We start from the raw sequence: 22286 nt of genomic DNA, 5'->3' as shown, positions 1-22286 counted from the left end.
GCTTCATCTCCATTCCATGCCCTGTCTGGCGCACCATTACTGAGCCCTTCCTGGAGCTTGATTGGCTGCTTCATTGTCCTTTCCTCAATTTATATGGACTGGCTCCTGTTCCTCTTGCCCCCTGGAGCCCTCGTGGTTCTGTGCTGGTCTTCCACAGAGGGTGAGTACAATGGCGGTAAGGCACAGGGGGCAGGGTGATGGGGTCAGGGAGTACTGTCCTAGAAAGTCCGGATCAGGAGGAACAGGAGCTACAGAGACAGTGTTTGCTGGAGCCAGGCCCCTGAGCCCTTGGCTGCTGCAAATTCCCTTCCCCATAATGAAAACTCTTCCTGAAGACCCTGCTGTTGCTGCTGTCCAGTAGCTCTCCAAACTCTAACTCCAGGAAAAGTGTGAGGGGAAGGGATGATAAAGAATCACTGGGGCATCTATAGCTGGGCAAGGTAGACCGATCAACTAAGACCCAGGTCTTAGTAAGAGGTGTCAGAATGGAGATACTTCTCCTTATTTTCCCCCATTAGATGCTGGGTCTGCTCTCTCAGCTAAACTTGCCCAGCCCTACCGGCAATGAAATGCCCATTCAGGGCCCCTTTGGAAACCACAGCTGCAGGCTGAGCCTGAAAAGAAAGAAGAGAGAGGGCTTCCTGGTAACCATGTGACTCCTAAAATGGATTCCTTGGTAGACGTGGGCTCTGCAGGGAGGATCCTCAGAGGCTGAGGAGGAAGGCCTGGAAAGTCCAGGGTTCTGGCCTCAGTCCCAACACCAGCAGCAGCAGCCTTTCTCTCTTCCCCTTAACTACCTGGCATCCCTTGTTCTCGTCCCATGGTTCTCCCATATTGTCCAGATCCTACAATGAAATTTATTTCATGTACCTCCTGTGACGAATTTGTTGGCAAGAACTGCAGAAAGAATTTAGGTTCCTGTCACTCCAGATATCCTGATTTTGCATGCCAGACCAAAGAAGTATATTCTCAGCATTTCACCAGAGGTGAGATGAGGGCAGGAGAATGGGGAGGGAGGGGAAATTGACTGAGTTACAGTTTCTCACCTGTACGATGATTGGGTTTTAATGGATGATCTCCAAATTCCTTTCCATTTCTGATATTCAGTGACTGAATCCCTAGTAGAGTATGTCTGTTACAGCTTCTTTGCTGTAAATGTATGTGGGTGTTGAGAGCAGAAGCAAGTTTCCCTGGAAGGAGACTGTCCCTTTTGTGGAAGGGTCTTCAAGTCCAGGCTTTGCCTAAGGGAACAGGAGGGAAGGGAAGGACTGCTCACTTGAAAACATTCCCTGTCACATCCCAAGTCTAACTTGGACCTCTGTTATTCTCCTACCCTCTTCAGAATATATCTACCGATATTCTATCCTGGGCTGCCCAAGAAGATGTGTGGAGTATATACACATCACCGAGTGGGAAAAAAATGTGTTCTTCTGTTGTAATACAAGCTACTGCAATAGATTATCAGTAAAGGATGAGGTTCCATTCAATTCCATCGCATTAGAGGATTTAGCCTGAGATATTCAGCTAATTTTCAGGGACTTCCTCTTGACTGCATTCTGCTCATCATTCTTTAAAAAACATCAAGATCCAGAAATACTTTCACTCTCAACCACCACCCACATTGCCTCCTGAGAGCCAAGAGGCCCAAGAGAAATAAACTATGGATGAAAAAGAAATGCAGTGCAACTTTGAAATGCTGTCTGGGCCCAAGTTAGACAACCAGGCCTGGTTTTCTGGTTCTGCTGTTCTGGCTGGGGGCTAAGCTCCAAGTCTAGGGCGTGGGAAAGTGGGGGAGGCTGCACTGGGACATCTGGGGGCACTGAATGCATTACAATAAAAACTCTAATGAATGACAAGACTAAATTCGGGAGAACTCATGGGCTGTTTCCACAGTGGACTAGATAAGAAGGAAGGGATACTGGGCAAAGCATGACCTGGCAAAAGTCTCCAAGTCATTTTACTTCTCAAATGTCCGGGATCCTAAATCCCATCAGGCCCCTGACACTCTAGGCCTGGAAAGGTCCTCAAAACAGGGAGGCTTTCCATAGGGGCCTAACATATGATCTATCTTGGAGAATATTCCATGTCACTTGAGAGGAATGTATATCCTGCTGTTGACATATACATTTTGTATATGTCTGTTATATCTAATTGGTTTATAGTGTTGCTTAAATCCTCTAATTCCTTATTGATCTTCTATATGGTTTTTCTACCATTATTGAAGGTAAAGTGTTGAGGTAGAATGTCTATTTCTTCTTTCAATTCTGTCAAAGTTTGCTATATAAATTTTGGTTTCTGTTGTTTGGCGCATATATGTTTATAATTGTTATAGCTTCTTAATGAATTGGCCCTTCTATCAACATATAATGTCATTAGGTAACTTAGGTCATTTTGTTATTGGTATAGGCACCCTAGGTCTCCTTTGGCAACAATTTTCATGGAATATCTTTTTTCATCCTTTGAGTTTCAACTTATTTGTGTCTTTAGATATAAAGTGAGTCTCTTGTACACAGCATTTGGATGGATAACGGTTTTTTAAAATTCATTCTGCCAATCTCTGCCTTTTGATTAGAGAATTTAATCCATTTATGTCTAAAGTAATTACTGACAAGGACGGGCCTACCTCTGCCATTTTGATATTTTTTTTTGTATGTCTTATAGCTTTTTTTGTCTCTCATTTCCTCCATTACTATCTGCTTTTGCATTTTGTTGATTTTTTTGCAGTGAACACTTTTCTCTTTTAAATTTCCTTTTCTGTATATTCTACAGATATTTTCTTTGGTTACCATAGAAATTATATTTAACATCCTACAGTTATAATTATTTAATTTGAATTGATATGAACTTAACTTCATTAGCATACAAAACTCTACTCATATACAGTTTTACCCCTTTATGTTACTAAAGTCACAAATTACATCTTTATATATTGTGTGTCCAATAACATAGATTTATAATTAATTTTTATTGTGTTTGTGTTTTAAATCATGTAGAAAATAAAAAGTAATTTGCCTTCCCAAATAAGAATAACAAATGTCCTTGAAGCAACTGCTAATTGTCAAACTCTCTTCTAAACACTCTACATGTATTGCATCATTTAAAAAATCATCACAGCTCAATGAGATAAATACTGTCATTATTCCATTTTACAAATGAGAAAATGGAAGCATAGACTTAAAGTACTCTGTCTAAGCTCATAGAGCTAATATGTGCTATAACTGGGATTTAAATTCTGATGTTTGAAGACAGAGTGTGCATTACTAATTGCTATACTATAAGGATTCCAATTCTATTCCCTGACCCATCATCCTTTACCAAATGTTTACTGCATTTACAGTGTGGATGGAGAAAAGCATAATAGATTTTAAATGGGTGTGCTAATCAGTTATTTCAGTGCTATGTAGAATTCTCCTAGGTTCATTAGCAGAATTTATCAAATATGCTTCCAGCTCCCCTCCCCTTCCAGAGGTTCTGGATTTCCACATTTAGACAATTATTTAGAATAGATAAGAGAGTTGGGGAGGGAGAGCCAGGGAGACAAATGAAGATTAAAAAAATAAAGAAGAGAAAATGAAGAACAGAGAAAAGGAATTAAGTAAATAAATGACACTGAGGGGAAAGTCTGGTTGTCCTGTTGGTGAGGTGCTTTGCCCCTCAACCTATGCCACTTTTAACCACCCATCTGATTCACCCTTCTGACTCTCAAGTGCATGGTCAGAAACTCTGAGTCTGCTCTTTTTACTTTTATTATTCTAACCAAACAAACAAATAAACCGAGCACCAGGTTTGAGGAAATCACCAGATCAGAGAGTAAGACTAATTTATAAAACCAGGAAAGAGTTAATTCCTCCCTCCCATGATTCTGAATGTCTGATATTTGAGGAAGCCACTGAACAAAGAGGGAAGTACTTTGACCCTGCTTCTGGAAGAGATGTATAGAGACTTGCTTAAAGGAGGATGAGGAGACAGGGTGAGGTATTACCTTACTGCTATAGTTATTGTCCTGAAATGTCATTGAAGAAGTGGGATTCCTGGCTCATGGCGTAGTTCTATTTTTAATTTTTCTGAGGAACCTCCATATTGTTTTCCATAGTGGATGTGCCAGTTTGCATTCCCATCAACATGTACCAGAGTTCCTTTTCTTCACATCCTCACCAACACTTGTTATCTTTTGCTTTTGTTCACATTAGCTATACTAACAGGTATAAGGTAATATCTCAGTGGTTTTGATTTGCATTTCCCATATGATTAGTGATATTAAGCACATTTTCATGTACTGTTGGCCATCTGTATGTCTTCTTTGGAGAAATATCTACTTAGGTCCTCAATCCCATTCCATTGCAATATCAAATTAAAATCCAGAATCTTGTGATCTAAGTCAGGTCCTGGGGTGGATGAGGCTTCTCGGGTGTGTTTCTTTGGGTCTTGCAAACTAAAGAGACAAGTATCTGCTCTCCACACACTTAACATAAAAGTGTAGGATAGAGAGAGAATAACTGTAATAAACACTTCCATTCAAAAGGAGATAATGTGAGGTACGCAGCAGTCACTGGTCCATGACAATTCTGAAGTCCAGCCTCTCATGTGTAGTCAGTCCTGCAACTGGGAATGATTCTCTGCGGATCTTAGCTCTGCCCTCTGGGCTCTCAGTTCTCTGAATCACCCTTCCTTCTCCAAAAGAAAAGGCCCATGTTCCCAGCTGTCTCAGTCTGCTTCCTGTCCCTAAAAGATTGGGGATCAAAAAGACTCTTTTTATTTTTAATTTCTCTATGCCTGTTAGCCTCTTAAAACCTCTGAGCTGATGTAAACGCTCTCAGAAGCAGCCATCTGGGACCTCCTCATGGCCTCACTTCACTCACTATTCGGTACCTGCCGAGGGCTCTTAGAGCCCAGGAAAGGGTTAATTTTTCAGAATTGTTTATCTGGTGAAGGAAAATGAGTGCTTTCAGGACTTGAGGTGTGGGTGGTGTGTTCCAGTGTAGGCTGTCTGATTTCTGTTATGTGAGTTATCTAATTATCTGCACAGAATGCATCGGAAGAGCTGAAAAAAAAATAAAAAATAAAAGACTGTCAGCCCATCCATGAGAACATTCTGAGAATGTCTTTGATCAACACTGCTGTGAAAAATCTCTCACAAGATGGACACACATAATTATACATTTGTCCAAACCCATAAAATACACCAAGAGTGAACTATATTGTAAACTCTGGTCTTTGGGTGATTATGATGTGTCAATGTAGGTTCACCAGCTGTAACAAATGTACCATTCTAGTGGGGAACATTGATGATGGGGGAGGCTGTGCATTTTGGTGGTAGGAGGTATAAAGGAAACCTCTAAACCTCCCTCAGTTTTGCTATGAATCTAAAACTGCTTTTAAAAAATAGTCTTAATTAAAACATTAAAAAAAAAACTTTCCTATATATCATACAGCATTAACTATAATCATGTTGTACATTGCATCCCTAGTACTTATTTAACTTATAAGTGGAAGTTTGTACCTTGGACCACCTTCATCCCATCCCCTCCCCCACCCCCACCTCTGGTAACCACAAATCTGATCTCTTTTTCTATGAGTTTGTTTGTTTATTTTGATTTCAAAATAAGTGAGATCATACAGCATTTGTCTTTGTCTTACTTATTTCACTTAGCATAATGCGCTAGAGATCCATCCATGTTGTCACAACAGATTGGCAGGATTTCCTCATTTTTTATGTCTGAATAATATCCCATTGTGTGTGTGTGTGTGTGTGTGTGTGTGTGTGTGTGTACACACTTAGGTTATTTCCATGGTTTAGTCTTGAGATTGTCATAAATGGAGTACGGGATCTTAATTTTTAGAGATGGGAGAATCCAACTTTCTCCCCAGTACTCAAATCAGTTTCTTATATGGCATGGTGTCTGAATACACTGGGAACTTTTTAAAGAAGAGGAAGTGAGACGCTAAGTCCTGGGTATGGGGTGACCTTGATCAGGCACCTAATGTTGAAGTCTTGCCTCAGTGGGAATTTGTTGCCCCATCCTGGGTTCGGTCTCACTGTGGGTCTCCTAAGAGCCCAAGCTCACCTTCAGTTCTTCTAATTTCCCTGTTATTAAATACACAGTATCCTAACAGTCTAAAATTCCCCCAATATACTGAAATACCCTAGAGATAAAGAAATTCTTTGTTGCTCACCACTCTTCATCCAGTGGTCAGCCCACTTTCCAGAAAGTGCTTGTTACACAAATGGTTTTGAGGGAGAGGCCAATCTATTCCACCAGCAAGGATGGGTCTCTCTTACAGGTCAGTATCTTGGATACTGGGTCTTTCATAGGATGTGACTTCCTAAGGACCTAAAGCAGGACTCATTTTATGGGGCATGTAATCTTTGTAGAATATTCCTTCTTTAAGTCCAATCCTAGGGGAGACTGGATGTTGCCCACCTTACAATAGTTTTCTATGGCTGATGGCCTGGGTCTCATTGTGACACTTTGGGTCTGATTTTCTCTTGCACGGTGGATGAGGTGACCAGCTGTGAGAAAAACTGCTCCAATTATGAAATAAGTTCTGTTTTCTTCAGCATGCTGGGCATACACTGAACCGCTTTGATTTCTGCAATGACCCCTCTGAGCCATTCAGGATGAGGATGCCTTAGGGTGAGGATGAGGTGTCCAAACAAACTGCCTCCTCATTGAATCTTATCTCTGTTCACTCCCTTCAGAATGATCGTTTCCCCTGCATGAGGAGTTTCCCTTAAGATATGCTCACTGCTTATTCAGTCCATGTCTTTATTGCTGGTGTTTCTTTCTATTAAACATGAACAGAGCTGATTCTGGCTTTTAGTCCACGTCATTAATCAGAAGGGATATCGTGGCACAGATGGGGTGGGCAAATATATCACAAGCTGAAGAAGGGGAAGAGGGCAACTGACCATGAGAAGAGTCCCATTTTTTTAACTGATAGACATTTCTTGCCTGCCTTCCTCTCTTTTCACCTTCCTTCTTTTTTAGCTCTTCCATTCTCTCTTCTTCAACCTCTCCATCACCATTGCTCTTTGTTTTTAAGTTTTGAATATTTATTTTAATTTAGAATCCACAACAACATTGCACAATTGGAAATCGGGGTAGATTGTGCTGGAAATCTTAGAAGAGAGTTATACAGGAAAGGAGTGTGCTGATAAACATCTATTTAGTGCATATTATGTTACCTCCATGGGGTCTGTAGTCAAGACAATTTGGAGTATGTTGATGTGGGATATGAGGTAACAGGTACATGATGATGGTTGCATAACTCTGTGAATATACCAAAAACCACTGAGTTGTAAATTTTTTTTTCATAAATTTATTTATTTTTGTCTGTGTTGGGTCTCCGTTGCTGTGCGCAGGCTTTCCCTAGTTGCAGAAGGCGGGGCTACTCTTCGTTTCAGTGCGCGGGCTTCTCATTGCGGTGGCTTCTCTTGTTGCAGAGCACATGCTCCAGCCGTGTGGGCTTCAGTAGTTGTGGCACGAGGGCTCAGTAGTTGTGGCTCACGGGCTCTAGAGCACAGGCTCAGTAGTTGTGGTGCTTGGGCTTAGTTGCTCCGCGGCATGTGGGATCTTCCCGGACCAGGGCTCGAACCTGTGTCCCCTGCACTGGCAGGCAGATTCTTAACCACTGCACCACCAGCGAAGTCCTGAATTGTACATTTTTAAACGAGTAAATTTTATGGTATGCAAGTTATATCTCAATAAAACCAATAAACAAAATGGGTTTCACCTTGGTTGAATGTTCTTTTTCTCTCCCAAACTCTATAACATCTTCATTCACTTGTCTGTGCCATCATCTTCCTTCTGCATCACAAAGGGATTTACTAAAATAGAAGCAGCTCTGTGCATGCTTATTGGGGATGGGAGTTGTGGAGAACAGGCATGAGTTGTGTGGGCAATGGGACTAGACAAAGACAGGAGAAGAGACTTCCCCAAGGTCAATGTACCAGAGAGAGTGATACATGAGGAACATCTAACGGAGTTAAATATGGATCCTGAAGAGAACAGAGATAAGCATGAGGGGAAAGGAGGGAGAGGCTAAGACAATCCCCCACCCCACCCCCCCACCCCCGCCCCACTATTATATTGCAAATAGCTTTGGGAGGGAATTGCAGAAATCCCTTAATCCACAGCAGGTTGTCAATAGCAGTACTCTAAAAAAACCTCCTCATTATGGCAGTTAGTTGAACACAGCGTCTCTGTTCTCATCAGAACATTCCCTGTGAAAGAAAAAAGCAGAACAAATTGTTCCCAAAAGCCAGGTCTGTGGTGAGCCATGACTATTTTAAGGAAAAAGAGATTTATAGAACCTACAGGCTCCATAATGGCAGCCCTGCCACCCCCCTCTCAAAAGTCCTATCCGAGGTTCTTCTCCCAGGATTCGCTAACACTAGGGAATAGGCACCACCAGGGGGAGCTGTGGTTCTAGTTGTTGAGAGCACACAGCAGGTTCTCCCTCTAAGCCAGAGAGGCACAAAGCGCTTGCTGAAAACCTGCTGAGTTCCAGAATCTATGAAAAGTACTAGAGGTAGATGGTGAGCAACACCCACTCCCTGCGCTAGGACCAAGGACTGGGGAAGTGACAGGAAACTAGAATACACGGTGAGAAATATTATGAGGTGGACATGGCAGGGAGCCAATGCGAACACAGACAAGAGGCATGTGGATAGAACAAAGGGTCAGAGAAGATTTCCAGGGCTGATGACTGTAATTCAAGGTGAAAGTTTGAGCAGCACGAGACACACAGAGCAGAGGCCACTGGGAAGAAGTGTGTGGAAACAGCACACATAAGTACCCAAAGGTCTAAGAGCTTTTGGACCCAGAAAATCATGGTGGCTGGGGAGACCCATGAAGGGATGGGTACAATGATGAGAATAACCCCAGGTCCACTTGGTCCCTGCTCCCCTTGACGTAATTTTAGGGTCCCCAAATGGATGACCCTATCCTAAGGCTCAGATCCTTAACCCCTGACCTCAATGGACTCCCTGTATCCAGATATCATGTCTTAAAGAAAGGTGTTCAGCCCTGAAGGAAAAGGGGAATTCTCCACAGCTCTACACCAGAATCCCCCTGCTCACCGAACACATTTACCATGAATTGGCCAAGAAAAGGTTTTAACAGACACACAGATACCATTAGCAGTTTTGCATGTCATCTCACTCCAACAATTCCCATCTTTGTAGAATTCACATTCCTTAGACTGGAGAGCTAAAGCTGCAGGAAGAAAGATGCTGCTTAGGGAAGAAGGGAAGCTTCACTGTCACTTCCCAAATAGAGCAGAAGTCACCTGGGAGCCCTGAAGATGTTCTGCCCTTGGAGCTTGGTTCTAGGCACCAATATATCTTAGAATGATAGACAGAACAGGAATAACTATGGAGATGATCTAATTCTCTCTTACATTAGACAGAGGAACAACAAACAATCAGAAAGGGAGACTGACTATTCTCCACAGAGCCATACTACTTGCATTTTCAACCTGCATTCTCTTGCCAGCTACAAGCATTACATATAAGATGGAGAGTCAGGCCATTTCCATGGGTATCAGAGCCTGGGCTGAAACCCCAGGGATGTGATCAGGGTGGATAGTTCTCGGGCTGACCACGAGTCCCTGCATCTTCACCCCACATATAAACCAGAGTGTAGGGGGTGTGGAAAGCTTACATATCAGATCGGGTCCCCAGCAGAGGCCAAGGATTCAAGAAGGTCTCAAGGAGAGTAAGAAGATGGAAGAAGCTTCTTGTGTGAAACTGGACCTTATTCCTCGGAGGATCAGTTGGAGCTTGCAGGACCCAGAGGAATGGGGAAAAGACTGCCCTGCTTAAGTATTTTTCAAGGTTAAGTCTAAGTCAACAGGTAAACATCCTCAAACCACCTCCCAAGGATTTACCAATTTCTATGTAAAGCAGAAGGAGACCCAGCTCCGGTAGCTTTTCTGTTTTACCTCCACTGATTCTTGAAACAGATTCTGTTAGAGATTAGGTAACACTTGAACTCCCTGCGACTGGGGCATTGTCTGCTAAGATCAGCCTACCAGCCACTTTATTATGCACTCAGCCAAGTGCATAATAGGGACAGGAAAGGAAGGGAGAGGAACAAATCTGAAACTTTCCACCTACTGCAACATTCCAAATTCCTCTTCCACCACCCATTCCTTTCCCCTGCCTGCCCTAAGACATTGCTCTAGGCTGTTCCAGCTACAGGTGACCCAGAGGGTATTCTCAAATTTAACAAGTTTCATGGACAGCACACTAATTGCCTAGCTTACTGGGGCAAGGTAGGCCTGGAGTTCTATTTAAAAATGTAAGAAGGGACTTCCCTGGTGGTCCATTGGGTAAGACTCTGCGCTCCCAAAACTAGATCCTGCATGCATGTTGCAACTAAGAAGCCCGCATGCCGCAACTAAAAGATCCCACGTGCTGCAGCTAAGACCTGGCACAGCCTAAATAAATATATATATATTGATATTCCTTCATATATATACCACATTTTGTTTATCCAGTTACAGTATTGCTTGGTGAACACTTGGGTAGCTTCCACCCTTTGGCTATTATAAATAACGCTACTGTGAACATGAGTGTGCAAATATCTCTTCGAGACCCCGCTTTTAACTCTTTTGGATACATACCCAGAACTGGAATTGCTGGTTATAGCAATGATACACGAATGACAGTAATATAGGAATTCTGCTTTTAATGTTTTGAGCAATCATCATGCCATTTTCCATAGTGGCTGCACCATTTTACATTTCCTCTAACAGTGCACAAGCATTCCTGTTTCTCTACATCCTTACCAACAGTTTTGTTCTCTGTTTTTTGGGTATTAGCCAGCCTATGAGGTGTTAAGTGATAAAAGGTACTTTTAAAATAATTAAAAGCCCTCTCATTGGTCCTGTTACATTACCATGACCCATCCATAGTTCTTTTTGGTGGAACCAGATATAAGTACACCCAGCTTAATATAGGCTGGAGTACTTGAGTTGGGTTTTATTGCCATTGATCTTGATGGGGTTGTTGCTGACATTTTTGCCTTTAATAACAAGGCTCTGGCTTAGGCCATGCTCCTCAGTGGCTAACCCAACTTGTCTTCCATTCCCATCTCCTAACTCGGCTCAAATTTAAAGGGGAAATTTATTTTAAAATATTTAAATTTGATATTCTGAAAGAAAGTTAGATTTTTAGAAGATTCTTCTTATAACTTTGAAATGTTTTAACTAAATAAAAGTCCTAAAATGATTTAATTTATTCTTGTTAGTTTTTTCAAGAGACATATAAAAGGTTTCATTTAATTTGTTTTAAATTGTGAATGGGAAATAATCAAAAATAAGTAATAAAAATACAAATAATAATCTCCATTTTCCCATAGCAAACAGCAAAGGAAAAGGGAAAGAACATGCTAAGGACAAAAGATGGAAAGAAACTGAAAGAAAAAAAAAGGAGATGGATAAAAAGAGCAGAAAATGTTATATATAGAAGAGGAGAAGATGTATAAATATACATTGCTACAGTTATAGTGAGAGGATTTTTCCATTAAACAAATGTAAACACCAAGAAAGAAACACCAAGAAGAAAAAAATGTTTCTTTGATTAAAAGCATTAAGGTCACTCTTATAAAGGTCCTATTCCACTTTCTAAATCTGATGAGCCCACTTTTTCTGCCTTAGGCCTTGATACCTTTTTGGACTTTAAGGCCTCTCTGTCCATCTGCCAGTTGGACACATTTTCCTGAGTTTTCCACTGACCCCGCAAACTCCTGATGTATGAGATGGTACCCCTCACCTTTCTGGGCACATTGCAGTCACTGCTGAGTTGGTGGGATCAGAATCCAGGTAGCCAGGCAGCCAGAGGAATAGGGTGACTGTGAGGGATCAGGGTGGGATGATGATTTGCAGATGTGAACGAAGCAGAGAGATGAACCAAGGGTGAGCTGAGAGCATTTGGTGTATGTTGGTGGGAAGGAGCCGGTTGCCAGGAGAGAAGTGAGGAGGGAAACTTGGAGTAGACAGGACACTGCCTACTCTGCAGGAGCACGTGTGGAGGGATATGGGACCAGAGATGCCAGGAAGAGAAGGGTGAGGGGGCATCACTGACAAGGAATCAGCTGTTAGTGACCCTATCATTCTTTTCCCTTTCCATAATATTTATTACAGAAATCTCGACCTTTACAGCAAAAGGTTGAAATCTTCAGGTCCCCAAAATAGAAATTTGAAGATGAACAATAATCATAACAGTCCAATTCAGTGTGGTTGAGGCGCCATCCATCTGGAAGAGAAGGACACTGACACTCAGTGCCAGAGAACAGTACCTGGAACCTTCCCCAGCCACCCCAAGCCTGGCCTTCAGACCAGGGACACATCCACCTCCCAGCGAGGGCTCCCTCAGACTGCAGCCCCTACCCAGTGTCAGGAGTCAGGTGCTAGCGCAAGCCAGAAGAACCTGGCTTAATAGCATTACCTTTCTCTGAGAAAATGAAGAAATCTCTGGTTCTACATCCAGGGCCTTGTTCCATGGTGCAGTTGCCTTTGCCCCTCAAACATTGACCTCTCTTAAAATTTTGGCAGATCATACATAATGTATCTGAAGCTGTAGAAAACAGACATGAAGGCTGATTCCAGAGCTGAATGGCTGATATTAAGGTGGGCTAGAACACTGATAGGGTCCAGGGGGTCAAGGGAAAAACATGATCCTAAATACTTCCTCCAATATATGCTTAAAGCTTGGAAATGTTTGCATCATATTATGACTGTTGCTTCTGTAAGGATATGGGTTTTTTACACAGGATTTTGATTCCATTAAAAATAAAATGAAAGCTGTCCCCCTCGCTATGATGCCATTATGCAGAACAAAATGAGAACATCTACATACAGGCACCTGAGGCCAGAGTATCATGGGACATGAGGACTGTGCTGGCTCCAAGGTGGGGATGCAGTCTTACAAAATTTCTTACCGTACCTCCCCACAAAAGACATCTGATGGCCAAACATATCTAAGTGACAATGGAAATATCGTCACTTACAATGGGAATATTGGTTCAAGATAAGCCTTTCAGGGACCTGTTCCTGGTAGATCATTGCCCCTTGGCTGTGTCTTTATAGAAAGTCTTGAGCAACCATTGCCTCTGCCTCTTAGGGTCATTCCAGCAAGCCACAAAACCTCCCATTGAGAAGAAACCCCAGCCCCAGTCTGGCCCCAGGGAGGGACTGACCCCACTCTGAGACCTTGGAAAGGAACCTGAGCTCTTTCCCTGGTAGCAGTCGGGATGGGGACAGCAGAAAGAGACCTCAAATCCTTGCTGGTCAGATCACCCCGGAACCTCATCCTTGACTTGTCCCCTCCCAAGCGGGTCAGATCACCATCCAGGTGCTGCTGCCCAGCCTACCTCCGCGTCGTCACCCCCTGCCCAGCTACCACAGGCACTCACCCACTCCTTGGAAGAGCACGAAAGGCAAGACTCCCAGCAGCAGGAGCAGGAACTTGTCCATCTCAGCCTGGGATGGCGGGGAGATGCAGAGGTGGCTGCGGCAGGGGCGCAGAGTGTCCAGGAAGGGGGGGACAGACTGCTCTTGTGTGCAATGAGGGAAGGCCGAAGAATCTGGCCTGAGCTGCTCCTGGGCTGTGGGCAGAAGCTTCCTTTTACACACCTGCCAGTGGGTGTTTCACAGCCACGCAGGCCCAGGAAACGTTCCCACAGAACCAGCCCCCTTGGACACTTCCGAGGACAAATGTCCCAGGTGCCCCTCCTGATCCCTTGAGGCTGCCTCCTGATCAGTGGGGGACACGACGCCTGACCAGATCTCTGGGCCCCTCAGCAGTCCCTGACTCTTTACTCTCTGGACATCCCACTGCCCCAGGCCCAAGAACAAGAGCTTGTCATGTGTGCCAGGGTTTGCTAAGATAGCCATTTCCTCTGGGTCCAAAGTCCCCATGACCACCTGCCCTCCAGTTCCAGAGCCGAAGCCAGTACCCAACCTGGGCTGACACCTGTCTCAGGGCTCAGGATGCACTCATTGTAGTTACAGCCTGTGCCTTTTGCTTTCCTTTCCCCCTCCCAATGTTTGTACTCATATTTAGGACCATGGCCCTCTACTAAATAGAAAACACTCATGACATTTGTTAAAAACAGTAAGGTAGACTTTATTCCAGGGGACCACTATAATGGGTTTTGTAGTAGAGAAGAGAGATTGGACTCAACTCTGAATACAAGAAGGACAAGTGAAGATTTATAGCCAAGGAGTGGGGGCGGGGGTGAGGGTCAGTGATGCAAAATTAACTAAGAAGAAACATCAAATCTATGGGAAATCTTGCTAGGCTGACTCAACAGGATTTTTGCTGAGGGCAGGGCAGAGTGATAAGATACAGAGGCAGGGAATGAGGAATTTGATCAGTTATCAAGATGGAGAGTTTTTACTAAACTGACCCAGCAAGATTCTTGCTAAAACTGGACTATCTGTGCCAAGGACAGGGCCAAGGTCAGGAACTAGACAAAAAGAGTACTCAGAGGAGCCTGACTCACGTTTGGTGAAAGTAGAGAGTTTTTGTCACCTGTCAGGACCAAATTGGTGTTGGCAATTGCGAGAGTAGTTGGCAATAATTTTTGTAAAAACAAAAATTATTCAGCATTTTCAAAAACCAGGATCTACAGCCACTGCTACAAATGCAAATACATCATTTAAGATATATCTTCAGCCTATCATGAATACATAGTAAACAAATACACAGCAAATACTATCCAAACAACAAAGTAATCGAAGCCTTAGAGATAGATGGATGCCTAGGTAATTTTACAAAGTATAAAACAATTTCTACCATATTCAACTCTTTTATTTTTCTAGCCCCTAAAAATGCAGATCCATTTTTACCAAGTTGGATGTATATAGATAGAGGCAAACACTGCTCCAGGACTGGGCTGGAAGACTCAGAATTTTTGCAGATACTTCGTCATCAGCATGGAGTGGGACATACTAGGAAGGGACACACAAGGCAAATATGGTGCAAATATTTTTGTCATATTTTAATTACAATTCACCATTTATATTCTCTCAAGTGTCTTTACCTTACTGACCATGTTTAATAAAAATAGCCAAGCCCCCAACTAGAGTGTTCATGCTTGGAGATCCAAAGGAAGGAGAAAAATCAGGGAGCAAGATCCCAATGTGCAGGTTGGGCGCTAGAGAAAACATTCCAGGTCACAGTGGCGGTCTCCCTTTCCCCTCTCCCCTTCTCCATCTAGACAACCCTTTCGTGGCAGAGACCTTGACAGTCACGTTCACCATTAACCAGAAGCACTCCGCACAATGCATGGTACAGAGCAGGCGCTCAGTAATATTTCTGACTAAACACGAATAATAGGACAAGTAAATGAATGCATGAGGGTCTGCCAGCCCAGAAAGCAACTACAGGAGGAAGAGGGCCAAGAAACCCCACGCACCCACAGACTGAGAGTCCAGCTGTCTCCTACACTGTGAGAGGAGGGCTATGATGCGTGAGAACTCCCCTTCACCACTTTCAGAAGACAAAAATGATTCAGAGTAGATTCTGCAGGAGTGCGGGGTGCATGGATGAGTGATGTCATTGTTACCCAGTCCCCACACTGAGGAACTGTGCTGAGGGACCCAGGGTCCTCTGTATGCTCAACAGGTCACTCTAATATGATGGTGGAATTCCAGAGATGCACACGGTTCCCCAAGTCCCACATCCCCCCGTCATCACTATGCAAGAACAGAGGGTGAGGAAGGAGTAGAGAATGGAGGAAACGGGATATACACAAATTATTGGAGCTGCCAAGGAACAGAATTCTTCTTTCATAGCATTGTTGTACTGAAGATACTCTGTTCTGTGCAAACTTGAAGGATGTATTGATAATAATAGTGCATAGTACACAATGCATAATGTGATATTGTAAAGGGCCACGTTATCACTGGGGAACCTGGGAAAAGAGAGTGAAAGCATAAAATAATGATCTGGTCAAATCTTCTCATGGAAATTTATGCTCCTCTAACATCCCGATGATGTTTCCTAAGGGAAGGATAGTGCTGGATGCTTGACTATGGAATTCTTCTGGCATGATGTACCTGTTCTGTTCAGAGTACTTACAATAAACAAATAAAGGTTTAGGGGATGTGGCCCCACTAGAAAATATCTGACTGCTATCTAATTATACTAAAATAAAATGGAGATGCTACATGACTAAAATAGCTCCATTTGTGTATCCAAACCACACATAAATCATTTAGAAACATCATAAGTAAAATCTATACCAGAAAAGGCCATGATCACCTCAAAGAAGAATATGCTGTGCCACATTCCTGGCAGGACTTCATTCATCCACTCTTCTCCATAAAGTTTCTTTTTTGTTTTATTTAAAAAAATTTTTTAATTGAACTACAGTTGATTTACAATATTATATTAGTTTCAGGTGTACAGCAAAGTGATTCATATATATATGTGTGAAGTGTCTGTAAAATATAAATATATATATACATTGTTTTCCACATTCTTTTCCATTGTGGGTTATTACAAGATACTGAATATAGTTCCCTGTGCTATACAGTAAATCCTTGTTGTTCACCTATTTTATATATACTGGTATCTGTTAATCCCATACTCCTAATTTATCCCTTCCCCCCTTCCTTTTTGGAAACCATAAGTTTGTTTTCTGTGTCTGTGAGTCTGTTTCTGTTTTGTAAATAAGTTCATTTGTATTATTTTTTAGATTGCATATATAAGTGATATCATATTTGTCTTTCACTGTCTGACTTACTTCACTTAGTATGATCATCTTTAGGTCCATGTTGCTGCAAATGGCATTAATTCATTCTTTTTTAATGACTGAGTAATATTCCATTATACATATATACATCACATCTTGTTTATCCATTCTTCTGTCAATGGACATTTAGGTTGCTTCCATAGCTTGGCTATTGTGAATTGTGCCGCTATGAACATTGGGGTGCATGTATCTTTTCGAATTAGAGTTTTAATCTTTTCCAGATATATGCCCAGGAGTGAGACTGTTGAATCATGTGTTAACTCCCTATAAAGTTTCTTAAACAGCGTTCCATAATGTGTCTACATCAGGTTACACTGGAAGACAATGGTCATTTTAAATGGTGGCGTTATGCTGGATGATACATCATATCCCTGAATGATGTATTGTGGAAATTTTCTGGTTTTTCAGGAGAGAAAGCTTCAGAGGTTGATCAGGAATTGAGAGCTTGATAAAAGTCATATATTAAATTTATCCTTAGCCCATGAGACTTCCAAAGTTGGGAGGGATCTAACAGTTAGTTCTAATTCATGACTTTATTCCAAGCTTACTTACTAAATTACCCCTTTCACTCCTCAGTGCTTCAGTCTAGGGAATAAATTATATGGTCAGTCTACTTAGAGGTCATCAGGCACAATCTCTCCCAGCACAGGAACCTTCTCCTGGGCAGGAGCCAGACAGGGGGCGTCTAGAACCACCACAAGCTTCCAGGCCCACGCCAATCCCTATCAGATCTTTCAGTAATGTGTCTAGGCAGAAACCCAACCTGCAAGTGCCCTGGCCAGAGCACAGACTCAGAAATCAGATGAATCTGGGTTTGAAGACTCGTTGCAACATCTACTGGCTATGAGACTCTGGCAAGTCATTAATCTACAGCCCTCAATTTCCCCATTAAGGAAGTAGGGAATATAATAGCACTTAAGTCATTAGGCTATAGGTTCAATTCTTTACATTCATTTTCTTTTCAACTACTAACTAGAGAATCCAGTTAAGAAAAGTTTAATTAAAAAATTGGGACTAAGTATTTTCACAAGTTTATATTTAGTGACCTCTATTCTCTGCCTGTATGATTGGTCCAATCATCAGTCCTAATTTCACCCCCAAGACACACACACATTGGCAAACATCCTTCCATATGGTCATTTGTCTCCCTTCCGCCAACATCACACAAGCAGTGTGGCTATTTTGCCTCATTTCCTGAACTGCTATCTCCCACCATGTCTCCTCTCATTCATGTTCTACCTTGGAAACCTGCTAACCTTGTCCAGACCAATGACCAACTGTAGCAGACACAAGAAAAGGAATGCTGCTTTATGGGTGGATGAACAGGCTGCCCTCATCACTGGTCCTTCATCATTTCCCAAATTACCACTGGGAACATGCATCTTCTTACAATATGTTCTCTTGTGGATTTTGTATATTTTTCATCAATTATGCAGAAAGTACACTCTGTTCGAAGAGCTGCTTTTCTGGAACATTGATAATAAAACCCACATGTATAAACCACCTGGACCAGCCCCTGAACCTCTCCTGTCTGGCTTGCTCTAAACACCTCGCTAGCATAATCCACCACTACCAGCATCACTTTAATCTCCACCATCAACACTGACCGCCACTAATGCACTCCAGGCATTTTATTTTATTTTTTTTGTATGAAATTTTTATTGTCCCAAGATCATTTAAAAAATTTTTTTATTGGTGTATAGTTAATTTACAATGTTGTGTTAGTTTCAGGTGTACAGCAAAGTGAATCAGTTTTACATATACATATATCCACTATTTTTTAGATTCTTTTCCCATATAGGTCATTACAGAGACTCCAGGCATTTTAAACCCATGTTCTTTCACCTGTCAATGCTCAGCACCCAGGATATTTCCAGCGTGTGTGGGTTTGGGGCATGGAAGAATGATGTATGTAGTGGGGAGGGACATGGATCTAGGGCAGAAAGCACTGGGGAGATCAAGACTTTGAGTCTTTGTGTCAGTTTCTCTGATGACATCAGTATAAAATTTCTTCCTGATGTATCAGGGCCAGGCAGCAAGTGTACTCCAGAGCATCCCTCCCTTCACTATCTGTTTTGGCATCATTCTTCGCACTCCTAACCGCTCCACAAGCAGAAAGGAAGGACGTGCACTGGGAACCCTCCTAAAGGCAGCTTGATAAATGGACTTGACACACAGCCTTATTCCCCAGTGCCACACTCCTCACAGCAGGGGGTCAGTGTCAGAGTGTTCTCATCTCACCACGGGACACTGCTAGTTGAACTGCTCTGCCAAAGCTTGGTTTCTTTGCCCACTTGGGTGCAATAAGGCTAGAGCCACAGGGAAGTTGGGCCAAGGATCCTGCCTCCAGCTGGGAAGACCTCAGGTCCTGAGAGTGATGGATAGGTGTCTATTTGCTGAGTGTGGTTCTGTTCTGGGTAGTGAGTGCTAAGGTGGGCTAGGATATCTTTCACAATCTGTGATAGACTGAATTCCATCATGGTTCCATGATGTTTGCCACGTATTTCTACCCCCATGATTATGATAAATTCAGTGACAAAGAGGATTCTGCAAATATAATGAAGTTTACTAATCTTTGGGCCATAGATTCAGGAGATTACTTGTATGGACTTACATCTGACGTACAGGCTATGTGACAATAAATGGGTGTAGTCTCCAGTCGCTAAGTGTATGGTAATTCTTTACACAGTGATAGAAAATAATGCAGAGTGATGTCAGAAAGATGGTTGAATAGGAGAGTGCAGCTCTCATACCCTCACAGAAAAATCAGTTTTGATAACTCTCCCTGGACAGGAAGAGCTCTGTGGAAGTTGGTCCATCAAAGAGATTCTAGCGTAGTTAGTGACGTGAGCCTTTTATAAGGAGAGGTTTTCCATGCCTGGTGAAAGTACAGAAATTCAGAGTGATACAAAGCTTGAGGAGGATTCAGCTTGGGAGTGATATTGTTGCTGTCTTTGAAGATCAAGAGGCCTTGTGGAGAGCAACTGAGACTCCCTCAAAGAGCTGACAAACAGCATGAAAAACGGACCTCTGTTCTACATTCACAAGTAACTGGATCCTTACAAAAAGTTTAATGATATGTCGATTCTTCTCAGTGCCTCTAGGTAATGTTCAGTCTGGCAAAACAATAACAATAAAACAAAACAAAACAAAACAAAAAACCACTTTATTTAAACCTTGTAAGACTCCTAGCAGAGAAGTCAGTTGACCTTGCATAAATATCTGACCTACAGAGCTATATGATAATAAAAGGGTATAGTTTTTCAGCTTCTAAGTTTATGCTATTTGTTACACAGAAATAAATAGAAATAGACAATGACATCAGCAAGATGGTGGATCAGGAGATTCCAGTCCTCATACCCCACAGAAACTTTGATTTTGACAAGCATCCCTGGATAGGAATATCTCTGTGGAAACTTGGGAGTCCCGTATGGAGATTCCAGCACCCCACTCAAGCAAAACTATCCAAGATTAGACACATTAAAGAGGGTAAGAACAGTTTAACTTCACTTGCATCATCCCTTTCCTGGGGAGGAAGATCTGAGTGCCAAGAGAGACTCCCACAGCCCACAATTTCTCCCAAGGGCGAAAGTGAGAAGGGAGTGAGTGCCCATTTTCCCCAGCCTTGCAGCATGTTTCCAGAGTGCTCATTTCTGTCTCATCCCACTCATATCACTGAGAGGATCAGCATGGCTGAATAGTCTGGAGGGAGCTAGAAGAAGGGGAAAGGAGAGGGACCTCAAAAAACCACCTCTCGGATCTCAAAACCTGGCTGCAGATCCTACTAACTGGCTGGCAGACTCCACCAAAAGGCCCGTGCATGAACACCACAGGACACCTTATCTGCAGTACCCACCAACTGGCCGACATATGCCCCAACACACCACATGTGCTCTCAAGTTGGTGCACTGAAAACCACCTTGAACAACTATGCTATCAAACTGGATAAACTAGAAGTAATGCATAAATTCCCGGATACATATAACCTTCCAAGACAGAATCATAAGGAATTAGAATTTCTGGGCAAATCAATAACAGATAAAGAGATTGAAAAAGTAATCAAAAGTCATCTACCAAAGAAAAGCCCAGGACCAGATGGCTTCACGAGTGAATTCTACCAAACATTTAAAGAAGAATTGACACCAATACTTCTCAAACTCTTCCAAAAAATTTGAGAGCACCTCTAAACTTGTTTTACAAAGCCAGCATTACCCGGATACAAAGACACTATAAAAAAAGAAAATTACAGGCCAATATATCTGATGAACATAAATGCAAAAATCTTTGACAAAATACTAGCAGACTGAATTCAATAGCACGTTAAAATGATCATACATCATGACCAAGTGGGATTTATCTCTGGAATGCAATGATGTTTCAACATATGCAAACCAATAAATGTGATACATCACATTAATAGAATAAAGAACAAAAATCATATGACCAATGTTAGTAGATGCATTAAAAGCATTTGACAAATTTCAACACCTCTTCATGATAAAAATTCTCAGTAAATTAGGTATACAAGAATTGTACCTCAACATAAAGAAGGCCATATGCGAACAAGCCCACAGATAACATCATACTCAATGGTGAAAAGCTAAAAGCTTTTCCTGCAAGATCAGAAACAAAACAGGGAACAACTATACTCCAATAAAAATTAATTAAAAGAAAAATAGAAGTTAAAAAAAAAAAAGAAACAAAGCAAGGCTCCCCACTCTCACCACTTTTATTCAATATAGTCCTAGCCAGAGTAATTAAGCAAGAAAAATAAATAAAAGGCATTCAAACTGAAAAGGAAGAGGTAAAACTGTCTGTTTTCAGATGATACTATTTCATATATAAAAAAGCCCTAAAGACACCATGAAATCAATCCTGCCTGGCCACCAGGTCCAAGTACTCAAAGGGTTTTCCTTGTGTGAGCTGCATGCAACGTCCTGTTGTGGTGGAGCCATAGCTGCTGCTGTGGCAAGTTGGTGCACAGGGCTGGCCCCTAGACCAGATACAGTGCCCAGATGTCATTGCTGCAGGGCACTGGTGCATGAAGCTGACCACAGACCTGGCTGTAGGACCTCGTCATGGCTGCTGCAGGGTGCTGGTGGGTGGGGCTACTACTTGGCTGGCTGTGAGGCTTGGCCAAGGTACAGGGATTGGTGGGACTCTCAGTGGGGCATGCCCACTGGTGCTAACATCTCCCATGTTGGAGGGAGAATTCCAAAATAGCATCCACCAGCAATGGCATTAGCAAGGTGTCTGAGATCACAAAAAAGGCTCTGACTGGTGTCTCAGTCCCTGAGGAGCATCCCAGCTGGTTCCATTGTCCTATCTTCAAGTTTGCTGTGTTTTTCTTCTGTCTGCTCAAATCTACCTTTGTATTCTTCTAGTGAATTTTCATTTCAGATTTACACTTTTCAGTTCCAGAATTTCTTTCATTTTCTTTGTTTTCTATCTCTTTATTGATATTTTCATTTTGTTCATACACCATTTTCTTGACTTTCTCCATATCTTCCTTCAGTT

General features: G+C 42.3%; 1 protein-coding gene and 1 long non-coding RNA gene across 4 annotated transcripts in view; one reads left to right on the top strand and one right to left on the bottom strand.

The window, feature by feature from the left end:
• The window catches only part of LOC309605329, a 128078-nt gene that overhangs the window by 81331 nt on the left and 24461 nt on the right, over nt 1–22286 (top strand). The gene's annotated exons all lie outside the window — the stretch shown is intronic.
• LOC309605323 (uncharacterized protein) lies at nt 1518–21430 on the bottom strand. Of its 2 annotated transcripts, XM_082341065.1 has the most exons (6): nt 13422–21430; nt 12455–12583; nt 12161–12262; nt 8169–8224; nt 7735–7808; nt 1518–7651 (listed from the first exon to the last, which is right to left on the bottom strand). In XM_082341065.1, exons 1-5 carry the CDS (start codon nt 13480–13482, stop codon nt 7782–7784), a joined length of 375 nt encoding a protein of 124 aa, XP_082197191.1. In that variant the 5' UTR covers nt 13483–21430; the 3' UTR covers nt 1518–7651; nt 7735–7781. The 2 variants fall into 2 exon arrangements, with proteins under 2 accessions (XP_082197191.1, XP_082197190.1); XM_082341064.1 differs by having other exon boundaries at nt 1518–7808.

The sequence above is a fragment of the Balaenoptera borealis genome (genome assembly GCF_965194805.1).
Source record: "Balaenoptera borealis genome assembly, chromosome: 11".
In the NCBI taxonomy this organism is placed as follows: Eukaryota; Metazoa; Chordata; class Mammalia; order Artiodactyla; family Balaenopteridae; genus Balaenoptera; species Balaenoptera borealis.
The sequence above is the reverse complement of the archived record's forward strand: the minus strand, read 5'-3'. Positions and strand labels throughout refer to the sequence as shown.